General features: G+C 37.6%; 2 protein-coding genes across 2 annotated transcripts; both read right to left on the minus strand.

Moving 5' to 3' along the window:
* Window positions 1-1,485: 1,485 nt before the first annotated feature.
* On the minus strand, window positions 1,486-3,398 carry cox7b (cytochrome c oxidase subunit 7B). The gene is made up of 3 exons (XM_082549631.1): window positions 3,275-3,398; window positions 2,219-2,334; window positions 1,486-1,705 (listed from the first exon to the last, which is right to left on the minus strand). Exons 1-3 carry the CDS (start codon window positions 3,309-3,311, stop codon window positions 1,628-1,630), a joined length of 231 nt encoding a protein of 76 aa, XP_082405757.1. The 5' UTR covers window positions 3,312-3,398; the 3' UTR covers window positions 1,486-1,627.
* A 2,138-nt stretch (window positions 3,399-5,536) lies between these two features.
* On the minus strand, window positions 5,537-10,398 carry pgrmc1 (progesterone receptor membrane component 1). Its single transcript, XM_082548463.1, has 3 exons — window positions 10,033-10,398; window positions 8,159-8,314; window positions 5,537-7,453 (listed from the first exon to the last, which is right to left on the minus strand). Exons 1-3 carry the CDS (start codon window positions 10,325-10,327, stop codon window positions 7,359-7,361), a joined length of 546 nt encoding a protein of 181 aa, XP_082404589.1. The 5' UTR covers window positions 10,328-10,398; the 3' UTR covers window positions 5,537-7,358.
* Window positions 10,399-12,025: the final 1,627 nt, after the last annotated feature.

Raw genomic sequence — 12,025 nt, forward strand, 5'->3', positions numbered from 1 at the left:
TAAAAAAATGATATGGCAGCACATGAGGTTTGTGTGACTAATGCGAGAGAGAGAGCGAGTTTTGAAATGTGAGAGATTTGTGAAGTTTAGCATTTTGTGGTGTAGTTAGTGTGTAGCATTGTCTAGTATAGTCAGTGTGTAGTGTAGTCATTGTTTGGTTTTGTGTGTTAAAAAAATTAGGGTACTATTGAATGTCAAAGTAGGCAATGCTGTCTCTAAGTGGAAAAAAGGAGGAGCAATACACCTCCCATTGTTAGACCTGCAGGTTTTAGGCCTGTGGTGTTCTCATGTAATGTAACAAACCTCATGTTACAATTTTATTTTTTCTATTAAAAAAAGAGTGTGATGCTTGAGTTAGATTTGTGTGTTAGACTATATTTAAATGAAATGTGTATACTTTGATGTATTTTAACCATATATAATACATATTACAGAAAGTAACAGCTGCATATGTGTAAAAAAAAAAACTAAGGACATTTCTCTAGATCTACCCCTGGCAAAAGCATCAAGGATATTATTTTTGCAAAAATAAGCACATGAAGGAAAAATATAATTAGGTTAATAATAAGGAAAGTAATATCTGTAAGGTAAAAACTGTCAATACCGATTAATACTTTTGAATAAATGAATGAAATTCATAATACATTTTAAAAACATACCAGTAACTAAAACTTAAGAAATCTTTTAACAGATTATTTAGATTCAGGGATAGCTTCTTTCCCAGAGCTATCACCGTAGTAAATAAGCACAAAAACAATTGAACCTATTCCATACCGTCACTGTCATTATATTATGCTGCTATCCTGTATATATTGTACATACTATTGTTTGAGTACTTACGATTGTTTTTTTTGTACTTTTTATATTTTACATTTATATTTATTATTGAAACTTGCACCAAGGGAGTGGCACTCCAATTTCGTTGTACTCTGTACAATGACAATAAAGGCTATTCTATTCTATTATTGTATACACATCCTTGGATGAATATATTTGATGTACTGAGTACATTAGTTAGAAAATGTGTCACCACTTTGCAAAGGTCCCAAAAGAGATAGCATCATGCTCTGGGGCTGGTACAGTGGTACTGGTACATTGAACACAAATGGATGGAATAATGAAGGATGACCTCCAAATTCTTCAACTTCATCTCAAGTCAACTACATGGGTTGGTACCAGTGAGTGTACTAAAAATCTGACTACATTGGTATTCAAAGCTTTCCAGGTTATTTTTGTTTTTCAGGCCTGTATTTCTCATGTAACAGTATTTCTCATGATCACACAAACCTTGTAATTTTAGATTACCATATTGCTCCCTTCAAATGTCTTAAGCCTCTGTTAAAAAGCCTAATAAAAACACACGGCAGGTAGTAAAATCTGTATTATTTAAATGTTTTAATGCCCTTCAGCAACTCACTTTTCCTCAGTTCAAAACAGTTCTGTCTGATATCAAGCCAACTAATAACTTTATTCAAACAGATGGAGTCAGTAGAATCACACTTAATTTATTTGGACAAAGAAACATGTTGGAATAAACAAGAGCATTTGCTGTCTGAACACGCAGATATTTTATTCATCTGTACAAACAGAAGGGTTGGATGGAAGGTAGCTCTGTCATGGCACCTCTTCACTCCTCTCTCCACGGTTTGGGCTGGATCTTCCCGACAGGTGACAGATTCCAGGTGATGCCAGTCGAAGTTAGCACCTGAAGCAAGAGAAGTCAAATTTATTTTTTCAGTATTGCCTGGTGAAAATGAGAAAACAGACAAGTTTGGAAATATGAAACCAATTTTTAAAAAACTGAAAAATTTGCATATCAGTGGAAAATGCGAGTGTGAAGTATCAAACTTTGTTTTTAATTACTTTTTACTTTTGCCATTTAATAAAAACACCAATACAGAAAACATGGTTATTCTGTAGAATTTCATTTTGAAACAAACGTCTCAATACAGTAGGGAGTCTATATTCAGTCCCCAAAACCTTGGCAATTGCTTTATTTAAATCATTTATTCTGTTTTAAACTGAATTAAACCAAAGTATAGTTTTAACAAATGTGATCTCAGTATCGACCAAACTAACCGCAATGTTTTTTGTTATCTTTAAAAATAGATTATTCCTCCTCCCCCCACACCAAACATCCAACCACACTGACTATATTATCAATGTTAAGGTCTGTTCAGGTCATGCTCATAACTGAATGTGATGCGATCAAACTTACGTATCCCCACACGGCTGTGCAGAAGATGGCTCCACTGACCAACACACCGGCACCGTACTTTGAGTGGAAATTCTGGGGGAGGTTGGATCCATGCCTCACCTGCCGCATGGCCTGGCCTACATGACAAGAAGAAACAGTCCTCATGTTAATGACTGAGCTGTCAGAATGAAAAGAGATGATATACAGAAACTACTGAAAACAATCAATTAAAAAAAAAAAAAAAAAAAAAAAAAAAAAGGGAACAAAATCAATCAGTAACAGAAACTAATGATAAAAACAAAACAAATCTAAACAAACATCTTTTTGTTTAATTTTTTTACTTCATCTTATTATTGATGTATATGTAGAGGTATTCATGGAGCGCTTCTATTTTCTATCTAAACTATGTGTTTTTGTGTATTTTTACAGTTGTCCCCTTTCATAACATACACAGTAACTCATTTTTAAAGTGGGGTTTAAAGAAACCAATACATGCTTAAAATAAGCACGTACATTCTGCTCTCCTGTAATAAATAGTATTTGTGAGTACAATTCGCTGTATTAAATGTTAAGCTCAATACTTCCACAATCAATTTCGCTTTCTGCTAGCCTCTTTTAGAAGGGCAAGTCAAGAGATTTACTAATCTTATTTGCCCTTGCAGTATCGCACTCTCACATCAGACGGGTACATTCGCGTACTTTCAAAAATGAATGCATACTAGGATAAATACTCGATAAAGAAATGAGCATTGCAAGTGTGTTAGCCTGTCACGTCTTCGAGTTACGCAGGTCAGAGGGTCGGACAACGACATGTTTATTGAATAAGGAGCACTTTAAAACGACTACCTAATAATGACTCTCACTTACGGGATATAACTCTGGTTATTAAATTAATCGGGAAAACAGCTTTTTAAGATTTCCTCCTTCAGTGGTGCTAAGGTTAGCCTGTCTGCATGCTGACTGCGGTCACCGGCCCATCAAACTGTCATTCTCCAGGTCAACTAGTATTAAACAGCACACCGATCTAAAAACGCAACCATTTAGGGCGAGTTTATATGAAAATAACTGCTTTCTTACCGCTAATGTTCACTGCAGCTTTACCAAACCGGTACATGTTGCCTAGCCTGATGTCTTCAGATACCCTTGAAGCACGGAAGTGTAATATGGCCGCCGCACGTAGACAAAGCGGAAGTTATGCTGCGTTCATGTTCAATAGTAAAATAGTCCCCGCCAATGTACTTGAGTAAGTCATTCAACCTTCCATAAAAAGGCTCTGGTCTCCGCTAGCAAACGAGCTGTTCTCGTGACGATGTTTTTCAATTTTCACATCAACCTACTATATTAAAACCTGTGGAATTAATGCTGATGCTTAGTTATGTCAAATTAAACGGATATCCGCTAAAGATAATATAAATGACTTCATATTTATCCCACTCTTCTCTATTCCCTGAACGCAGCATCATCACGAGTCTTAAAACGAGCATGCGCAGATAAAGTCTTAACATTAAAAGTGAATACAGAAGATAAATACGCACTTTAAGCTGAGATAAAGTTGTAAAATACGCTCACATAACTGGCAGTTGCTTTTGTTAAGAAATATAACGACATATATTACAATCGAATCAAATCATAGGCTACACAGTGTTAGGGTTAAGACCCCTACTAACAACATCGTTGAGCACCGTGTCAGGATGGCCGAGTGGTCTAAGGCGCCAGACTCAAGGATAATCTCCTTCCGCAGAGACGGGACTTCTGGTCTCCGAATGGAGGCGTGGGTTCGAATCCCACTTCTGACACATAAGTTTTTTTGGTTAAAATCGATGATACAAAATGATTAGGGTAGGCTGAGTAGGTTATTAGTTAATTTCTACAAATTAGTTTAGAACTAATTAACAAGTTTACCAGCTCAAACATTTATGCTAATGTTCTGAGCTTTCTGCACAAGTACTCACTCTGCATTTTGTAGGAATCGTGTGTTTGTCAGGCACAATCCAGGACTTTTTAAAATCAGAGTGCTTTTCAGATGTAAATGAAGTGTAGAAAACTGTTGCAGAAAACACTGATCCACGTAGATTTTCCTGTACAACTATTACAGAGAATGGTCCAGAAACAGAGAAACTACCCAGTGAGTTCTCAGGGTGAAAATATCTTGTTGATGTAAGAGGTCAGATGAGAATAGCCAGGCTCCTACGAGCTGATAGGAAGGTAACAGAAACTCAAATTCAAATTCAAAGTGTTTATTGTCAGTACAGAAGAAATAGCATTCTCTGTGCAATGACACTCTTCCTTTGCTGTCCATTCACAAATGCCAAGTTAGGTAAGGGGTAAAAGAACAAAAATAAAATTAAATAAAATTAAATAAATAAAAAGATAAAATACGGATAAAAAAATAATAAAGATAAATAATTACAAATAAGTAAGCAAAGAAAAGTGTGGTATGCAGATGTTGATGTCACTCTGTATATTTTATTTTATTTATTTTATATATTTTATTTATTGTTTACTCTATTTAATTTGTAAAATATGTGTACACACACACACACACACACACACACATAGAAAAATATTTAGTATACACATCCAGAAATGCATATACTATTATATATTGTACATATATTTATTAGTTTCAGATGTAGCCATTCTTGTATTTTGCTTGTTTACATTATTGTATTTTGCACAACTCTGTTGCTTGTGAAGCTCGCACACAAGAATTTCACTCACATGTGCTGTACCAATGTACCTGCACATGTGATGTGACAATAAAGGTGATTTGATTTGATTTGATTAGATGGATGTACAAAGGAGCTTAATGTGCAAAGCAACCTGATGTGCAAAATTGCAGTTGAGGTAGGTCAGCTGTTCAGGAGTCTGATAGCAGTGGGGAAAAAGGAGTTGTTGAGTCGGGATGTTCTAGATTTCACACTTCTGAACCTTCATCTCGAGGGCAGTCCATAGCAGTAGTGCTGCTGTTCTTCCTCATGTCCACTATTATCTCCTTTGTCTTATCAGTGTTGAAGGCAAGGTTGTTGTCCTCACACCATGACACGACTCGTTATAACCGCGGTATGCAGAAGAGCATCTCTGAGCACACAACACACTGAAACTTAAACCAGATGGGCTACATCAGGAAAAGACCACACTGGGTGCCACTCCTGTCAGAAGAGCTTGCGTGGATTCGGCAAATAGGAGACTGGAAAAACATCACATGGTCTAATGGGTCTTAATTTGTGCTGAGCCATTCAGATGGTAGGGTCGGAATTGGGCATAAACATAAAGGCATGTAAACATGTTCAATAAAAATCTAAATATAGATATAGAAAGACACAAGACAGTCAAGTCTTCATATTGTAGTTTTTTTTATTTAAATCAAAACATCATTTCAGGATTATAACAGTATGACTGTATGATGAATAATATATATACGCATACCAGGAATGTCAACATATTGGATGTTTTGTTTGTTTTAAATGGAAGTTACATAGAAGAAAACATTTTTCTACAGTCAGAAACAACTCCTGAGTTACAAATGAACTCACGTCTGAAGGCTTGAAAACGCTTCAAAGTTTAGCTGTTACGTCCATGACAGCTGATCTGAGGGTTGGTTTTGGTCTCTCTGTCATCATGGATTTAGTGTTAAAATCAAGGTAAACAGAATAAATGGGGGGAAATAATTTCCAAATGTTTGTTCGTTTAAAGGAGCACCACGGTGACCGCACTTACCATTACGCATTTTTTCTAATTCATTTACTGACAAGGTTTTTACATGTCTACTGCTTTTACAGGTCAAAAAGCAAATTGAGAATGAAAAGAGCAGCAAATCCTTTGTCTGGGATGTTGAATCCAGATGCTAAAATGCTTAACTGCTGTTCTGTGGTAAGATCGCAGGAGACAGCAGAGGGAGAGAGAAGATGGCCTTTCCATGCAGAGGAAACACATCAACCTGCACTGTCACAGTAGTATTATAAAGCTACTTTCAGCTGTTCCCTCCTGAAAGATACCCTTAAAGAACCCCAAAGGGATCTGTGTCTCTTCCTGGAGTCAAACCAGGGATCTTTCACTTGTTAATAGTGACTATGGAGACATTGATATAAGATCAATCAAATATGTTAAAGGTTCCCACCAAATCCCCTCAAAATCAGCTCATTTTTGGGACAGATTTAGTGTATTTAATTATGCCATGCAAAATTTGACCTTTATACTTGGAATATTTTTTTCCAGCTACAGGAACTGTTAGGAGTAAGCCGAAGGGTAGGGATAACAGACCTATGGTACATCATCATCCTCTTACAGTTTGAACATGCATGCAGGTACAAATCTTCAGAGATCATCAGTACAACAGGCCTGATGTGAAAGTTAGATGTAGTTTGTAAGGAAAATGTACTTACTCTTATAATTAAAGTGACAATGGACGAGTTTTAGATTTAACTTATCATGTTAGGAACTGCACAATGTAGCGGCTACAGAACAATGACACCAGCAGTGTTTAGACTACCTCCTTTAAGGCCTTGATTTAATGACGCAAGTCTGTGTCAAGGGCAGTGTATTATTATTGTGATTTATGTCATCTTACAGCAATGGATTTTCTTATCACACAGGCCCAAAGACTCAAATGTACAACTAACCCCTATGAGCCAAAGGTTCAGACTTTACACTGCTCAGTTTCAGACAGTTTTTTCTACTTTTGGGTCTCTGTGAGGTCACAGAGAGGGGATGTCAGCAATATGGTTATCTCAGGCACAGAACTCTGCCTGGTGTTTCTGATGGGCAGCCAATCATAACCAAAAATCGCTTCTTGAGACCCTACAGCGAAACCTGGCAACCATCAAGATGAGCTGATCACCTTTTTCAGCACCACATAACTACCAGGAGCTCAACAAAACGCTGGGATTGGTTGGTGGATCAGTGTTTGAGAGATTACAGTAACAGCTCTAAACAATTAAAGAACTCTACATTAGAAAGCTGCATTTCTAACCGTTAATGCCTGTAGACGAGATTAATAAAGATAAACTGAATTCAGTCATTGTATACAAGCCGAGATTGGTCCAAAAGTAGTGGTAGATGGTCAGAAGGTGGAGGAGTTTTCCAGCGACCCTATTAGGGTTATCAAATTACCAATATACATTAAGGCATCTTGTTCCCCCTTGTGGTCACGGTTCATGTTTTAGTTCGCCTTCTTGTTTTTTCCTTCCTCGTCATCGGTGTACTCCGTCGGCTCCTCTCCTGGCTTCAGAAGCTTGCCGATGTAGTCGTACTTCACTGAAACGTAGAACAAAAATCTAATTTAAAAAAAGAAAAAGAAAAAAGACCCGAAGGGAAAACAGCCAAGGTCTGCACGTTGCGATCTGCAGCTGTCTCACTTTATTAATGTGACCTCACACCAAGGCCACCTGCGTGAGGTGGCCATGAAACTCATCCAGAGCCGCCTCAAGTTACTCTTTTTCTCATTTTCTTATGAAAATCAAACATTTTATCACTGCAATTTTGTTTAAGCTCATACAAGCAGTGACATTCTCTGATCGCTCTCTCTCTGTGCTTCTGGGCTGTTTCAGGAAAAAGCCCTGAACACATAAATGGCAGAGATGGCCAAAATCTCTTCCTTTTTCACCTGCATGGTTCCAACAGGTTTTTGCAAATTTGCACTATGAGCATGATGGGAAACAATCTTAAAGCAATCCAGTTGTAATCTGATATCCTTTTAATCTGATAACAGGCTACTGACAGTGAGGAAAATAAATATTTGTGGCTAAAGGGTAAAGGGAGATAATGGATTAAGAGCTGGCAAATCAAACTGCCCGACATACTTGTTGACTGAAACCCTGGTTGATCTAAGTACAGGCTTTATTTTACTATAAATGCTTAGTAAATTATAAAATACACAAGAATTGTAAAACATTTTTAAATTTTTTTCTGTGGCATTTTTGGACCCTAATAACCTGACAGTGTGCTTTATCTTCCACTCACTGGTGAACTGAGACTCCCAATCAGAAAGGCTCTCCTTTTGCATGGAGTTCAGGTCCGACAGGTCATCGTGTTCATCTTTCAGGCCCTCCTTATCCAGGCAGAAGGTTGCCAGACCTCTGGATGCATCTCTGCCTGCAAACACTCCGTACGGTCCATCTGCAAGGTGAGGAAGACATACGATCAGATGATCGTGCATGGGAAAATATCTTGAATATTTGTCTTTAAACCACAGAGCGCGCTGAGGAAAAATCTGACGTTAAAGAAAGGTTATTTCAAATACAGATAATGATACATTTTCCCCAAAACCCCCCCAAAGATGTGGTTCATATCATTGAGGGTGTTTAAAACTCCTAACGAATGCTGTCTTATCCCAGAGTATACTGAACTAGGTGAGTGACCACCTGCCTCAGTTTGGATTTATTTAAAAGATATAACAAAAAGATCAGCATATAGAGTTAATCAGCCTTATTTGCCCCCCCAACAGCAAACAACAGCCAGTCCTAAGGTTTTCCTCGAGAGCTGCCAAAGCTTTTTCAACTTGAGGGCAAATTTTAATATAAGTGATCCAAACTCCTGAAATGAGACAAACCGTGGAATTTAGGCTACAGGGCAGGGTGTGGAATGCACTAAGAAAATCTGCGTGACAGATGACTATCATGTTGTCCAGAGGTTACACGCAACAGAGGTTACATTCTTAGATAAGACAAAACCCGAGAGTGCTCACTCTGTGCCCGTTTCCACAGAAGTGAAAAGTCACAGAGAAAATTGACTGTGTCCAGGAAATCATATCATCCACATCCAGATACTTCCCTAACTAATTTACTTACCTAATTTTTAAATTTTGTGTTTTCACGGCCTCAGACTTTTCTTTAGATTTTTGGCCATTTGCTAAACATATTTTTGGCTTTTATTAATTAAATGGAACTTAAAAAAAACTTGTTAAAGATGACAGTCCTGGTGGTTTTCACTCTTTCATTTCATCCTCTTAGAAAGTGGTTTTCAGAAATGGGAATGTGCAGCTTAAGTGATTTTGTTTGGTTTAAACGTATTGTTGTCCATTTTCTGTAAAGCTATCATCAGAAACAACTGCTATATCTGTGTCCAAAGCGTTGTGTATTGCATTGATGAGACATCAAGTGAAACTGAACCAGGGCTGGGTTGTACTTTTGTGTAATAACAGTTTGTACCATAAGATGGTGCAGTGAGTTTTAGATCAATTCTGCTTAGTCACTACAAAAAAAACATAGTCAAATTAATTCAAAGTAGTCCAAATGTAAAGCTATAAAAAAGAACAATCTAGATAACAGCTATTAAGACATTAACTACATGTTAACAGCACATTCAGACCAATCAGAGAGTCTATCTACTTTGTGTCAAGCTCTGAAGGCACCAATATTTTGACTCCTATATTATGTCCTCCATCCGCACAGTACATACTGTTGTGCTTTTACTATATTACCTGGATGCCCCGGGGCTCATATAAAACCCTGAATGGTCCCTACTGCAGTTTTAAACCCCTAATAGACTGGACTCTTCTATGGACAGAAGAAGCATCGGGTATGTTTTAAACATTGCAGGGATCAAGCCCTTTTTCTAAGGAGAACTCAACGTCTTCATAGACGATCTCTGGCTCCAAGGCCACCGCAGCCCCTCTGTTATGAAACGGGATCTCAGTTAAACAACTAAAGGGGGTGTGGCGCCAGCTCCAAGACACAGAAGTCAACTAAAAGTTGTGCCAAGCAGCAACAGTTTTTTTTTTTTTTTGCATTTAGCGATAGTAACTAAACTAAAACCCACGCTAAACTAACTGCCGTTGGTTTTGTTCGTGGCACGAGGACACCACAGTTAGTAACCACTGCACGCGCGAACGTTACCTGGTCCGTAGAACTTCTTCCCTCTGGTCACGTCAAACACTTTTCCGTTGATGGCCATGAGGATCCGCGGGTTCTGCAGCCCATCGTAGGGCTTCAGCTCCGCAAGCGTAAAATCTCTCTTCTTCATTTTGGGCAGTGGTTTGTCCTCCTCGCTGAGCTCCGGTGGTTTGTCCCCGCGGAAGATTTTGTACAAAAGGAAAAAGCAGAGACTGAGCAGGGTCAGATTCAGCGGAGAAGTGAAGATCTCCTGAAAAATTCCACCAGAAGTTAACTCGCTACTCTCTGCTTCGGCCATGTTGTCGTCTCTTTCCCCTGAACAGTGTGTGCTGGGTGGGATTGGTGGAGCCTGACCTCACACTACTCAACGGCTTAGGGCCGAGCCAGCGCTTGTGATCCCTGGACCAATCACAGTTCTCTCTCACCCTTACAGTCCGCTGTTTGGACCAATCAACGTCTTCTAAGTGCCTCCATAGATATCGTACTTTGTCCATGTAACAATCATCTGTGGAGGCCAAAAAAAGTCTAAAAAGCGTCAAAAACAACAAGGAAGTTACGGTGCGACATGAAACCACCACTAAAAGAAGATATAAAAGACTACAAACAGTTATGTAATATAACAAACAAATTAAACAAAACAACACATAAAATAAATACAGAGATGCAAATTTATACAAATGCTTCTTAATTCCTTTGTGTTCATTTTGGATGTTTTTGACTGCATCTTGTCTTTTTTGTGTATGTGGTCTTTGTTTTCTTCATTTGGTCCCCGAATTAAATTAATGTCCTTGGTCCTGTGGTGGATATCGTCAATAATTATATTGATAACTTTACACAAAAAACTAACAATAATTCTGTTTTAGAAATGATTAATATGATAAGTCTTTAATTAGTTCCAAAACAGAATAAATACATAATAAATAAGTAAATAAAGATATATATATATATATATATATATATATATATATATTTTTTTTTTTTTTGACCTGTCCCGTTTGGCTCTTTTGCCATCAGAATTGTTGTCTAAAGGCAAAGAAAGATGCCCAACGGATTTACTTTACCAAACTGACCATCCCAGCCTTGCCGTAATGGTCCATTTGATTCACCTTTTATTGTTTATTTTATTTTCACTTACTGAATACGGGACAGACTTGACTGGGGGAAAGAAGGGGAGAAAGAAAGAGGGAAAGAGAAACAGCTGAGAAGAGGGACGGGGGAGAGGGGCAAAAGACAAAAACCAACAGAACGGGCAGAGAAAAAAAATGCATATATCAATCACCTGGATCACCCGCTGAGAAAGAAAAAAGAAAGCAAGCAGAAGAGAACAAGAGTAATAGAATAAACAGCATCACAATGATATATGGGAATATGACAGTAAATACTAAATGTTAAACATTATTGTGCAGCACATAAGATCAACAGAACACAGTGTGCTTTGAGGTAGGAGCCAAAAAGGGTGTAGTTTGTGGGTGTGATCACCCGTGTGTACACCTGTGAGCATGGACGCGCTTGTTTTTTGTTTTTTTAAAAGGTTCCTTCACCCTCTAGCAGATTATTACATGAAGGAACCTTTTAAAGATATATTTCTAAAAAAAAGAAAAAAAAAGAGTAAATGTAAACAAAAACAGGCTTAAAATGTTTAGAAGGTCCCAGCACAACTACATAATGGCTACATATTCCTATTAAAAGAGATAAAAATGACCACCACAACAAAGTTATGTTATTATAAGTCAAACACAAACAAATGAAACAAAGCAACACACATAAAACAAACACAGAGACGCAAAATGACAGAAAAGCGCTTCTTTGGACTCGGTGTGAAAGTGTTTTTGGTTGTTTTATGTCTTTTTGTGACTCTCTGTTACTTTTGAATAAAAATGTTTTTATAAAATAAAGTTTAAAAAAGTGGATCATTTTCTTGTGCCTGGTGGTCTCATTCAATAATTAATGCTTGAGATAAATATATCCATAATTAATTGTATAATATGCTAAATCA

This window comes from Aulonocara stuartgranti (genome assembly GCF_965226115.1).
Source record: "Aulonocara stuartgranti genome assembly, chromosome: 10".
In the NCBI taxonomy this organism is placed as follows: domain Eukaryota; kingdom Metazoa; phylum Chordata; class Actinopteri; order Cichliformes; family Cichlidae; genus Aulonocara; species Aulonocara stuartgranti.

What these genes read in the sequence shown, in the direction of transcription:
- cox7b (XM_082549631.1), bottom strand. Translation starts at nt 3,311, where the DNA reads ATGTACCGGTTTGGTAAAGCTGCAGTGAACATTAGCG. An exon ending in AGCTGCAGTGAACATTAGCG is followed by an intron (nt 2,335 to 3,274) that starts GTAAGAAAGCAG and finishes CTTGTCATGTAG; the next exon opens with GCCAGGCCATGCGGCAGGTG. An exon ending in GCACAGCCGTGTGGGGATAC is followed by an intron (nt 1,706 to 2,218) that starts GTAAGTTTGATC and finishes CTCTTGCTTCAG; the next exon opens with GTGCTAACTTCGACTGGCAT.
- pgrmc1 (XM_082548463.1), bottom strand. Translation starts at nt 10,327, where the DNA reads ATGGCCGAAGCAGAGAGTAGCGAGTTAACTTCTGGTGGAATTTTTCAG. An exon ending in GAAGAAGTTCTACGGACCAG is followed by an intron (nt 8,315 to 10,032) that starts GTAACGTTCGCG and finishes CTCACCTTGCAG; the next exon opens with ATGGACCGTACGGAGTGTTT. An exon ending in TTGGGAGTCTCAGTTCACCA is followed by an intron (nt 7,454 to 8,158) that starts GTGAGTGGAAGA and finishes TCTACGTTTCAG; the next exon opens with TGAAGTACGACTACATCGGC.